The sequence below is a fragment of the Trachurus japonicus genome, chromosome 6, assembly GCF_045865225.1.
Source record: "Trachurus japonicus isolate A0001 chromosome 6, Traja_1.0".
Taxonomy (NCBI): domain Eukaryota; kingdom Metazoa; phylum Chordata; class Actinopteri; order Carangiformes; family Carangidae; genus Trachurus; species Trachurus japonicus.
In genome coordinates, this window is record NC_140912.1 from 16,097,776 (window position 1) to 16,111,284 (window position 13,509).

Genomic DNA, 13,509 nt, shown 5'->3' on the forward strand with positions numbered 1-13,509 from the left:
TGCAGGGAGTCGTTTCGTTAAACTGTTTCTCACTTCATGGTAGGTAATCAAATCTGCAATTACAAAAAATGCTAATAAGATGTTGTTGATGAGGCTATAATCAATCAGTGTGAATAAGATGAACTGCTTTTGTTCAAGATGCTCTGCAGCTTTTGATGAACTAAAGGATTTGGTAAGTCATAATGGAACAAAAACTGTTCATAAAGTGGGCTCAAAATATGTTTTTATTAATGTGGGTCTATTTTATTTTGCACATGACATGACTGTACAGTAAGTTTTAGGATTTTCGGGTGCTTGGCCACTGAGGGTTGTTGAAGTTACACATTACGGTATTTTTTTTTTTCAATTGCTAACAAGCATTGGTCAGTAATGAAGCTACTTTTTCAAAATTCTTCACACTTTTTCTTAAAACTGTTTCTCACCAACAAAACACTTCATACATGTCTCAATAGGCTCATTCATCCACTGACAACAAGTCTCACTCTGGAAACAAACACTGTCACTCTTAACACACTATGTGCTGTAAAAGTTAAGTGTTTTGCATGCAGTGGACTAGTAACTGAGAAAAGAGTTCATGAATTTTGGTGACTGTGGTCCTTGAATGCATTTTGTGTGAAAGCAATGAAAAGTGATTCAGTTTCACAGCACATGGACTTCTGATTTGCAGACTGTTAAGAGTTTTGAAAATGACCAATGACCAATGCTTGTTGGCAAAAACTGTAATGTCTTTTATATGATTAAATCTATTTACATTAACAATGCCTATTACAGTTTAACAAAACAATATAAAGACTAAATTATTCAAGAGTATTATTTCTATAGTTATTTATTACCTTTGAGCTAAACCACCATCTCCATGAACACTGAGCAACTTCATTCACTGACCTTGAGAGAAGATTTTTTTATATAAATACTTAATAGATTCAATAACAAATCAGCAGGGATTTGAATTTGCAACGTGGATGCATCGCAAGACTTGGATTTAACACAAATTCAAGTGTGATGTGTGTACAATATATTGCTATTTATAAATAATAAGGACTCACTCAAGGACATCTCTGTTGAATTGCAGCTTGCTGTTCCCCAAGAACTCTCCGATCATCTGCCGGCTCAGGCCCTTCCTCTGCAGCAGGAAGTGAGCCACCCCGATGGCCGTGTCTGGGACGAAACCACGCGTGATCAGGAAGTGGATGCCTCGTTCTGGGTTCCTGCCCACCAGATCGCCAACGGCAGAAAAACAGAGAGAGCGTTAAAGTTAACAGAGTGTGTGTGATGTTTTTGTGCATTGAAGCAGATAGGTGTGTGGCCCTGAGTGAGAGAAAAAATGTATAACACTGTATTTAAGAGAAAGAGTGCTGTAGTGTGTGTGTGTGTGTAGGACAGTGAGTGTGAGCATGAAGAGGAAGGGCACAAGGAGAAAGAGAAAGGAAGAGTGCATTCATGCATTAAAATCTGTCAGCTCTGGACTTCTGGATCAGACCCACTGTCACTGATGCATAAGAGTTAATTTACTTTAATTTGTATAACTAATGATAAGTGCAGGCCAACCGTGGACTCTATTTATAGGCTCTCACATTGTTCATGACCTCCTTGACTGTCTCTACTCTTGAACTGCATTTTCCGTCTTTCTATCTCTCTTATTCTCTCTTCCTCACTTCACCCCCCCGTCTCACACTCGTTTTTTTTTCCACGGACGTCACAACATCACACGATGGCGCCGAAAAAGCAGCTCCTCCCAACAATCACAAACACTAATGAGCAGCTGCTGAGAGCAGTTTGCTGGGCTGTTGGAGATTTGTAAGACACAAACAGTAATAAGTGTACTTTGAACCCTGAGCCAGAGGGTCCAGAAATATTTTGTGGTTTTCTGCGAGCAAGAGAGAAAGTCGTGTGTGTGTGTGTTGCCACAGCCTACTCACACATTGAAGAGGTTGAGTCCTATACGATAGAGGCGTTTGCGGTGTGTGTCTGTGGACAGGGTTGGCGAGCGGCACGAGGCCGGGTCCTGACAGCGGTCCCTGGGCAGAGAGACGACCAGGGCCTGCAGGGCCTCGGGGGTGGTCCCCCCAGGGATCTGTTGGGGGTGAGTGTAGTGGTACTGCTGGTACTGGGTGTAAATCTGAGTGGGCTGTTGATTGGACTGGGTCGAGGTGGAGATGGTGGTAGAAACAGAGGTAGAAGTGGAAGTGGACCCCAGTCTGTCTGAGCCACTCTCCCCCTCCGTCCCTCTTCCTCCTCCTCCTCCTCCTCCTCCAGAGGCCGGCACTGCTGAGCCCCTCCTGGATCCTGGATCAACCATTTCCAGCTCCTCGCTGGGCGGAGGAGCGGGAAACTCCGGTTCCTCCCCCGACTGGCCGTCTCCACCCCCGGTCATGCTGCTCACGGAGGTCTTCCTGCTGCCCGGCTCCGCCCCGCCCGTGTTTCCCAGAGAGGTGGTGGTGGTCGTGGTCGTGGCCGAGGAGATGGTGTAGGAGCTATTGCTGTCGATATGGACGGTGACATCCCTGAAGGCCATGAGCAGCGAGCTGGCGCTGCGAGGCAAACAAGCGCTCTCAGCAGCTGCGCGAAGTGCCCCGGGGTCCATCAGCAGCCCCTTCCCCTCTCCGCCCTCCGATATGCTCCAACCGCGAAGGGCGTCATCGATGGACTGGGCCAAGGAGTGCAGCTGCAAATAAGATGATATTTAAAAATACACTTCAAAAACAGTAATCAAGTCAAGGAGTGTGGTTCATGACGGGAATGTTTTTTTTTTATGTCACTGAAGTTTCCAATTAGTGGCCATTTGTAAGATAAGAAGAGATAAACAGTGATGGCGGCTGGCTGGATCAAACCAGACGGGCCACTGGATTTAGTTTTGCATTTTAATTTTTGATGTCATGAAGTTATTTCAATTCATCCTGAAGATGGCATGAAACTTTTTGGGAATCAGTCCAATCAGATATTTCAGTCTGGAACAAACCCTGTTACACTGTTTTTAGAACAAAACTAAATCACATAAAAATGAAAAAACACGCACTTGTTCAGAGAAGCAGTCCTCCAGCTGTGTGAGTGAGGGTCCCGGGGTTTGAGGCGGGGCTGTGGTCGGGCCACAGGAGGGAGCAGCTGTCGGGCCGGATGCTGGAGACGGGGGCAGAGAGGTGGAGCGACACGGGGGAGGAGGGGGAGTTTTGGAGCGCAGGGGGATCTGTCCTCCCCCCGGGTGCAGACTGTAACTGTGTCTCTGCGCTGCGTTGCGGCTTCGGCCCGAGGGGCTGGGGTGGCGCAGGGAGATCCGACGGGGCAGCTTGCTCTCTGACAGCGAGTTGCGGATCTTCTGGAAGTTTTTGCTGAGCTGGTACTGGCGGAAGGCTGTCTGGATACGACGGGCTGCTCGCCTCGCTATGAGATGGCCTCCATACTTCTGCTCCAACTCTTCTATCTGGGGAGGGGGAAGAGAGAGAAAGTGAGTTTGGGGGGGGGGGGGCTGAGTTTGAACATCCAAAGTATTTACAAGGCTGAAGACACAGTGATATAGCAAAGCACAGAGCAGCCACTGAAAAATATTTATTCATCCACCAGAGGCAAACATCGTGTTTCCATTTTGTGCCCGTGTCTACAAAAGATAATAAAGACAGTATTTCGTGAAAGTCACACTCACACCCTTCTTAGAAGTATCTCCCTCACTTATATATGTCCACTCTTGTAAAACTAGGGAGGTTTTATGGAATTAGAGCCAAAGTAAACATCATCTATCATCATTCAACTACTAATACTGGCTGAAGGGCCATAGGAAAGAGGATGTATAGGCTGTGACCAAGGTGCTATTGAGAGAATGAATAGAAAGTAAACACCCGCACACAAGCCTATTTCTGTTCCGTGTCGTTGGCACCGCAGCTCAGCCCAAAATCTTGAGCACCCTCCTGAATTTTCGCCCTCCTATACTATTCTCAGCAAGAGGGAAAGAAGGAGGAGGGGGAGTGGGAGGCGAGGGAAGAAGAGACAGAGACGAAGAAAAGGAGGACAGCAGCCACACATGTGCCTGGGTGTGTGTCTGAAAACGCAATCATGCCCACCAAAAAAAAAAAAGCACACACACACATACACATACCGGTACACACACATATTCACACTGCAGCAGTGGTAGCAGTGGCAACAGCAGACCCTTCAGCAGTTTGCTCTGAGAAATAAAGACATCTCCAGCTGCCAGAAGCAGTTATTAGTTGTTACCATGACAACCTAGCATTTGTCGTGTTCATGTCGCTGAGGCAGTGGAGTCGCTGGTGCTCTTTTTCAAGTCAACAGAGACAGAAATAGATCTGAATAGGATTTTTTTTTTTTTTTTTTTCGTCACGCAAGGCCCAATGTCAAATGATCATCCTTCACACACCTCTTCAAATGAAAACAGATGGCACATACTTTTGAAAAAAAAAAAAAAAAAAAAACACATACCTGCTTGTTTTTGTTCTCCAGAGAGATCTCGTACTCGCTGGGTCCTTCCCTCTTGGTCCCCTCCACTTCCTGTCCGCGACCGGAGGATGTTCCGTCCTCCAGGCTCAGCATCTGTCCACTGCCACGGAGATAAGAACAGAAAGCTCTCAGACCTTCCTCGCTGACCTCCAAAACTCTGCCGTTATCGCAGTGGCAGCTCGGTCATCAACTATGTGGAGTGTGAAGAGGTTCATGAGGGAAGCAGTAGGTGGAGAGAGAGTGATGTGTGTGGCTGTGGCGCTGGCTCGGGGCGAGGATGACTGAGTTTATGTGTCTAGTCCTATTTGACCAGATTTGTGGCTCAACTGCAGGTTGCGGGGGTGAAACTCTGGATATGTGACCAGATTGAAAAATACTAAAAATGTAGACACATGAGACTGGGACCAGAATCAGTCATTTCCTTCTTCCCACACCTTAAATGTTAGTCTGTAACACGGCTGGAAGCTGCATTATCTTAATTGTTTCTCAACGTCATTGGAAACAATTTATCTAGGCTCAGTACACATGTAGCCTAAGATATAAAACAGAAATGCAACGGCAGGGAATATTCAGAACTTTTCCATTAATTAATAATTAGATGAGTAATCAGTTCATCAGCAGAATTGTTAATGATTAATTGTCTGTTAATCAACTGTTCTGTCAGTACCCAACCTTTCTTCTTGTGGTTAATCAGTATCTAGCTGTGTTGTGTGCCTGTAGGTTGTGAACAATTCGGTTAAATGCTTACTGACTGTTTCCTGTGAATACTTGGAGGCCTGCAGAAGTCAAACTTAATGTAGTATTTCACCAAAAAAGAAGCAAAGACCGGAGGAAACTCTGACAAATAAACAGCCGTGAGGCAGAATTCTTATTTTCTACCTGGGCGATCAGTTTGCAACCCTTTCGTTAATCCTGCAATATCTTTCCGACTGGACAACGGGTAGGCAACTGCTGAACCGATCTATTTATCGATTTGTTGTCTCAGCTTTACTTTATTGTGGGCAGTCAATGAAGTGAAATTCTGACACGTGTAAAGCACAAACATTTTGTTCCTCTCTGACAGGCGCAGTGTTGTATAACTTGTAATTTAAACACATCTATCAAAGGAAAATCTTCCTGGGATTTTAGGTGAAAAGCAATGCACATGCTATGGAGACAGTTTTAGTTCATTGTGGAATTATTTATGAAGCGATGTGATGATATCAAAGAGATCTCTGTTAGGCAGTGTCAGTTTCATACCATGGAAATAACAAGTACTATATATATCCACAAACACATTCATCAGTCAACAATCTGCTCCTAGACTGAACCAATTAAAGCACTGGGTGTCACAGTCTCATACTGTGGAATATGAACCAGTCATTGAAATGGTGGAAAGTGTGGATGAGACACTGCCTGTGGGAGGCGAATAGGAAGAGATTTTGGCCTCAGAGTTGAAAGACTGTCCATCCACATTTGGATCTGCTCTCCTGTATGGTCATTTGGCACACCAACAATCTCACAGCAGATGTTTTGCTATGAAATGCTTATTTTGTGCATAAAATTGAAATAGCTCATGTGTTTCCATGGCAATGGCTTCATATGGATGAACATTTTAGTGGCAACTATGATGAAAAGTGTAACTGCCTGAGTCTGCTTTGTAGAAATGAAAATAAATTCCTATTTTCCATATGCTGCTGCTGCTTGGATTACAGAATAAGGAGAGGATACATCTGTGGCAGCATATGAGAGTTGAGAAACACAGGGAGCAGTGCAAGACAATAACAGGCATCATATTATAACAGACATCATATTCCCAAAGTTGCAGAAGAAATAGAGGAAAAACCAAATATGTTTCCACAGATATTTAAGAAACAATTACTCAAGCAATACATAAGAAAATACAAAAAACAAAAATAACATTCATAATATTCAAATCCAACCTGAACTCTGTCTCAGAAGCTCACTGTCCCATCTTTCTCTTATAATGTCAGGATCTGTCCACAGACTGAACAAATGTTCTTTCACTTGTCAGCATTACTCGGTGGAGGTCATGAAAGGCTTTACTAAAGCAGACTACTGCCATGACGCTGCAGAAGTAACCTTTCGTTGTATATTCATATTTTCCAGTTATTCATATTAAGCTTTCTTCGTCATTTCAAATTGTGAGAAAACACAAAGCTGTCTTGGATATCATGCCACTGCTATCATGACAGAAACCCCTGAAATTCAACAGCCTCTATTGAGCCAAACTGGTCCCAAACTGCTCTCACATAAGCACAGAGGTAGAGGAATGATCATACCCTAAAAGGTTTTATAATGGTGTGCAATTATGACTGTGTGTGTGTGTGTGTGTGTGTGTGTGTGTATATATACAGTATATTATGTTGTGCTTGTGCAATCTTTCCTCCGTCCAGATAATGCTTACTCCAATAATTTTTTACACGAAAGGGACTAAACAGGACTGGCGAGAATAAAAAGCCTGCTCATGATTAAATAATGAGAGCATCACTTAAGTTCCTCTTTGTTTTCTCTGATTGCCGTGAAAGCAACTATTCTGCGTCTCTAGCCAAGGATCAGAGAGAGGAGGGGGCCGAAAAAGCCTGGTCATATCTTTAAATGAGATAAAGTTGTGGAAAATAGAGAGAGAGAGAGAGAGAGAAAAAAGAGAAAGGAGCTGGAGGAAAAGGCTGAGATAGAGGCGGAGAGAGGAAAACAGGAAGATGTGTTGGTGTGTGCATGCTGGAGGCTGTCTCTATCAGAAACTCTATTAAAACACGGCCATGCCCCAGTGCTGCATCAGAATACATTAGAGTACATTAGAATACATTAGAGGATTTAAAAGCAAGAGTCGGGGTATTAATGCATCTGGACAGCAAAAGACTACATAATGATATGGGCGCTATACACTCCCTCTCTCTGTCTCTGTCTCTGTCTCTCTAATACACCCCCCACCCCACCCTACCTCACCCCACATAAGCACAAACTAAGCACGCGCAAACTCCTGCTCCGCCTGAACGTGTGACGTCACGGTGACAGAGAAATGAACATCTGTCAAATCACATCTCTCAACGTCCCACAGAGACCGACAGTACTATACATCCAGGGGAGAAACGTGCAAACGCAAAGGCTGAGTGTGGAGGAAAGAAAAGGCATGGCAGGTTATAGGCCGGAGGCGGATCTCATGACATCTCTAGGGAGGTTAGATTCGGCGGATGACAGTCAGCGTGTAGAGGTGGTGCAGGGGTTTTTTTTCCAGCCACCACCAGGCAATACACAAGTTCATGTGATGATGAATAACGAGCCACGGTGTTGCACAGCTCCTCTACAGCTCCTCTACATCTCATCATCTCAGCTGGCTGTCCACTGCCGCTGTGCCATTAGCCCATCCAATCAGGACTATGTGGGAGTAGGAGTTAAGTCATCAGATCAGAGAGAAGAGAGCCATTCCAGACAGACAGATGGTGATATTAATAAAAACAGAACGAGAGAGAGAGACTTGATAGGGGGGGATGAGATCGAAATAATTGAAGAGGGATGATTATAAAAGACAAAGTCTTCCAACAGATAGATGTATAATAATGATGTATGCATACAGAAATAAACAACACAAGGAGGGGAGGATACTAGAGCAGATGAAGAGACAGGAAAAAAGCAGACATGGCTGCAAAAGACTGGATTTAGAAACAGAGTACGGAAGATTAAAAGATGGGAGAAACTCTGGGGGAGGGAGGGCAAATCATTGAGAAACATGACAAAATCAGCTTTTGCAAAGTTGAAAACAGGGCTCTGTTCACTTAAACGTCCTCAATTGAAATGTCATGCATTCACATGGCTCCCTCTCTGCGTGCACACACACACACACAAATATGAACAAACCTTTGCAACAAACAGAAAACCCTGCCCACACAGGAACAGATGGCAAAAGTGGCTACAGTCAACTGTCAAAGTCAACACTTCTGTTCTCCGGTTACTATGGTAGTAGTGGCCGTTGCGTCATTGTCGGGTTGCCATGGGCAGTTTTATTGTGGCAATATCTGTTCATACATACCCCCGCCCTCTCTCTCTCTCTCTCTCTCTCCCTCTCTGTCTCACTGCCTCTATATGTGGGTTACCCCTGGGGCTTTCGAGAGCCATAGCTTTGTTATGGAGAATTTAACTCTCGTTGTAACTCCGGGCTCCACGCGTCCATAAATACACCAATTCACACTCTGATGCGGTACAGGGCTGTGCACACACAAACAAGCAAGCATGATTAAAAGCCTGGGTGCGGACATGAGTCAGATAGATGACACACGTGTACGGAGAGTGTGTGTGTTTGTGTGTGTGTTGATATATATTCAGAAGAAGAGATAGAAAGTTTTCATCGGCTGAATGAGCACAATCTGAAAGCAGCTGGAGCAGAAACCTATAGAGAGAAATGTGTAAATAAAAGGTGTCTGTGATTTGTAGATGGGTCTGTCTTACCCGGATGAGCCAGTGGTGTCAACCTCTGGATGTTCAGGGGCAGGGCAGCAAAACTGATGCAGCACAGTCTCGCTCCTGTAGAGGGGCAAGACGAGAGAGGAGAGGTAAGCAAAAAGGAGGAGGAGAGAGGAGAAGCACACAGAATTGGAAGGACAGAGCATGTCATTCGGTTATTGTTGGCTGTTGCTAGTAGTTTGTCTTGTTTTCATATTCCTTCTTATGCTCATTCTTAGTCCAACATCCCAGAAGATCCCGAGGAGGCTCTCTCCTCAGACTCTTTTGGATTATTTCCATGAGTTTCTTTTTACAATTTGGCACTGATCCCAGAGTAAATACCCTATGTAGGTCAATTCAAAGCTGAGAAAGCTTAGAATGAGTGTGGGTATTTACATGTTTGTGTGTCTGGATGTGCTTGTTTATGCCTCCCTTCCTTTAGTTCATGAGACCAGTAGTGATTTAGCAGAATTCCCCAAACTCAATCTGGGCAGATGGTGACTCCATCTCTGTTTACTGATTCTTTCGCCTCTTAAGTTCGTCTCTCTCGTTTGTTTTTTTCCCCCTCTCATACATTTTACATTTACATTCATATTTTAAGCATTTTGCTGGTGCTTTCATGTGAAGCAATTTAGAGTGAGGAGAACCGAAAAAAAAATAGTGATGCTCTGACATTTTGGATGCTGGACACTCTCTACTGCAGAGACATGGACTTTACTATGATCCCACAGTGTCAGCGTCTCACAGCTAAATATACCGAGGGCATGGGTGTGAGCGTAGGTCACACTAGGTCTACAATGAGCTGAAAGCATTTAGTTGACAGTGACTTTCTTTGCTACGCTACAGTAAGTCTTCTGACCTGGGAACAGCATATTGCTCGTGACAAAACCCACAGTGACAGGCATTCAGAGTCTGCGCAAGACTCAGGGTGACAGTCCAAGCTATAAAAAGCTGCATTTCACAGCACCTTCCACAGATTTAAAGGCAAGCAGATTTCTTTTTTTTTCTTCGTAAATCTTCAAATATCTCCAATTAATGCTCTTCGCACTTTCTATGAATAATACGCCTCCGTCTGTTGTCACGCCTACCCCGCCACTGACAAAACACACACAGACACACTGCACATACATGAGTAATTTGGTCTTCGTTTAGCAGCACCTGTGCTGTGGTTTCCAGCCTCAGCGTTGGGACTTTCAGACTACAGGTGGGGACCAAAACAAGTTTTCTGCTGCCTCTATTGACTTGAATTGTCAGTATATTTGGCATATTTCACATTTTCCTTTAGAAATGATGTCCTTGCAGTCATTTTCTCTGTAGACAATCCTGTTGTTGTGTCATTGAAAAATCTTCTGAACAGTTATTATATTTCAAGATCCATTTTTCAATGCTTCTCATTGCAGACATCAGAAAAAACAGACAAAAAATAAAGTTGACTGCACAACTTGCCCACATAAACTGATATAAAATGATTCTCTTCCAACATGCTTGTCAACATATGTGTCATTTTTACACATAAAAAGAGTTCTGTGCTCTGCAAACCAGGTTCCCTGCAGGTTAATACACATACTAACTCTCATGTATAAGATTATGCTATTTCTATTTCTACATTTCAACTATTTGCCAACTCAAAAAAAAAAAAAAAAATCATTTATTATTTAAAAATCCATTTCAGAGCTGAGGCCACTCTCTTTAATCTCATCATCCCTGCAAGGCGGAATTCACCACATGCAAACTAATATTCAAGACCCATAAATCTGTGCAGTATAAATGTGTGGAAGTTCATCGTTGTGTGTGTTGTGACGGTGGTCACAAAAGTGATAGCCTACCTCATGCACACCTGGTCAGCAGGTGGACAGGAAAATGAAACCCACAACTTGAAGCTAAATCTTTATTGTAAAGCCAAAGTCTGTAGCAACCAATCCCGTGGGAGCCTGAACAATTACCACATCAATAATTGTAATTGCTGAGTTGCATAAGTGTATTTCTTAAAAATATATGACTGTTGCTTTAAAATGAGACACATTTTGTCAGAATCTGCTGAAGGTAAATGAAAAGACAAAGGAAAAAATGTAAACCTTTGAAAGTAAATGGAAAATAATCGATTCAGTTTCAGAATGAGAAGTGTAAATAAAGCCCTGCTCAGTTTGTTTTGGTCATGCAGTGAGGAAGATTGCTTGGGTACCTGAACACACACACACAGCCGGTGGGTTCATCCATCTGTACAAGACACACACATAGCGGCCATCCGCCTCAGACAACGCTAACAAAGAGAACAGGTGAATATTTTAACAGTACATGCCTCCTGCTGTAGGCCCGTGTTCGCTCTCTTCTTCTATTTCCTACTCTCTCTCTCACTCTCTTTGCCCTGGTCTCGCTCGCACCACCCCACTCCTCTTTCCTGTTTTCTCAGAGTACCTTAAACGTTTTCAACCGCCCGTATCCAGCAGAGAGTGTAAGGAAAGCGGGGAGAAGGAGGAGGAGTGTTTTACATGCAACACGATCAACTCTGTTTGGCCTCAAAAATTTGTTGCCAGCGCATTGTGTTCACATCCCACTGCGCCACAGGATCCCACAGCCCAGCCTGTCCCTCCACTGTCCAACCTACCTATTTGTCCACCAGCGAAATGGATAAACTGAGGAGACAGCTACCCCTACAGTAAATGCACCTAGTTTTTCCATCTCCCTTTTTTTTTTTTTGCTCTCTCTCTCTCTGTACCTGTCTCACTCTGTCTGTGTACTGACATCCCGTCTCCCTCCTATTCTCCTCTCTCTCTGGCCACTCTTTCTTTCTCTCTGTTTTTATTCCCAGCTCCCTCCTCACTCTGGCTTCCTCCCTTTCACTGGTCCACTCCAATGTCAGCCTCCAGCTCCTTCCTCTAGACACCTCCGAGGGCTCCATCAAAGACAACAACTGAGCTTGCATCTCTCTCTTTCCCTGCCTTTTTCTCTCTCCTGAGAATGGCTGATTACTGTTCGCTCCATGGGCTAAGTGGGGCAGATAGGAGCCTCAGCTGGAGAGAGAGAGGGAGAGAGAGAGAGAGAGAGAGAGAGAGAGAGAGAGAATGAGCAGAGAAGAGGATCCTGTACTCCCCCCCTTTCCTCCCTTCCTCCTCCCCCAATAGGCATATCCACGTGCATTGGCAATGCTGACGACAACGCAAAGCACACAAATGCACTCTCAGCCAACCCGGAGAAGAACACAAGCTTGTGTCATTTTCCCATAGAGCACAGGGAACTGGGCTATATAGAGTAAGATTAATTAACACTCAGATAAATGCACACGGTCATAATGCATGAGGAAAGAACACCATACACAGGTATATGCACAGATCTATACAGCTTGTAGCAGCACTGAGAAGCACACTGACACACACCAGTCACTGACAACAGGGGTATACTGTAGCAGAGGGCTGATTGGCTGCAGACAGGATGCAGCAGGCGATGACAGGAGGATAAATCGTCTAGAAATGCAAGTGAAAGCCTCACTTCCTTTTCAACTATGGGGCCTGCCAAAGGGAAAACTAGAAATTAGGTGTTAAGCTACCGGTCTTATCAAGATTGACTTAAAATCAATTAGGAGGTGGGGACGTACGCTTTCATTCAAGGACACACACAGCAGCAGCAGCAGCAGCAGCAGCAGCCACAGGGGCAGAAAGGCCATTAATTAACCCGGAAGCTCTCGCTCTGCTGTCTGATCAACTGGTGGATGCCTACGCTGTTTTTAGCCCCCAGCTTTTATAACAGCAGTTCATTTATTGTAATTTCTCTCTCACCAGTACAACTAATTTAAATTAAGAACTAGTTGTGTTACAGTGATTCCCGTCAAAGAATAACAAATAGTCGCCGCAGGGGTAGGTTCTTGGGGAGGACGCAAACACAACTTGGGTTCCAAGCAAAGCTATACCGAGCAGAGCAACAGGCATTGTGCACACACACACACACACACACACACACACACACACACACACACACACACAACCCCAGAAGAGGAAATGCAAGGTGTGGCAGGTGAATCATGCACAGTGGGATTAATATCAACAACTGCTTCCTTTTTTTTCCTTAATACACATGTTTCCCCGTCTGCACTCTGCTCCTCTCAACTCCTCTGTTCTGAGCTGCTCCTCTCACTGGGGGTGGATTCCCTGAGAGACCAATCAGGACTCCTACTGGGATACAACTTATGAGTAGAACACACACACACACACACATACACACACACACACACATGGAGAGAGAAAGAAAGAGAGAGAGAGAAAAAAAAGAGAAAAAAAGAGAGAAAGATGGGTTTTCTCTCATTAGGTGATGTGATCATGTAGTGTGAGGCTCGGTGCCAGGCAGGGGGGGTGGGTGTGTGTGTGTGTGTGTGTGTGTGTGTGTGTGTGTGTGTGTATGTGTGTGCATGTCATGTAGGCTACCACAGCAACATCAGAGGCCCAGAGGCCCCGTGAGAGTTCCCAGATCCCGTGCACAAGGCTAAATAATAGAGAAACCAGTAGTAGGACCACGGACAGCGACTGGCAGTGTCTCATCATCACCATAGCATATGAGGCTGCTCCTGTCTCGAGCTGACATTGACCACTGCACACACACACACACACACACACACACACACACACACACACA

General features: G+C 44.6%; 1 protein-coding gene across 4 annotated transcripts in view; it reads right to left on the minus strand.

Moving 5' to 3' along the window:
* The window catches only part of iqsec3b (IQ motif and Sec7 domain ArfGEF 3b), a 32,387-nt gene that overhangs the window by 17,607 nt on the left and 1,271 nt on the right, over positions 1 to 13,509 (minus strand). For all 4 annotated transcript variants that reach the window (XM_085779283.1, XM_085779281.1, XM_085779284.1 and 1 more), the window contains exons 2-6: positions 8,893 to 8,967; positions 4,429 to 4,546; positions 3,017 to 3,418; positions 1,920 to 2,665; positions 1,047 to 1,208 (exon numbers count right to left, since the gene is read on the minus strand). In XM_085779283.1, coding sequence (XP_085635409.1) covers positions 1,047 to 1,208; positions 1,920 to 2,665; positions 3,017 to 3,418; positions 4,429 to 4,546; positions 8,893 to 8,967 — 1,503 coding nt within the window. The remainder of the gene's footprint in view (positions 1 to 1,046; positions 1,209 to 1,919; positions 2,666 to 3,016; positions 3,419 to 4,428; positions 4,547 to 8,892; positions 8,968 to 13,509) is intronic.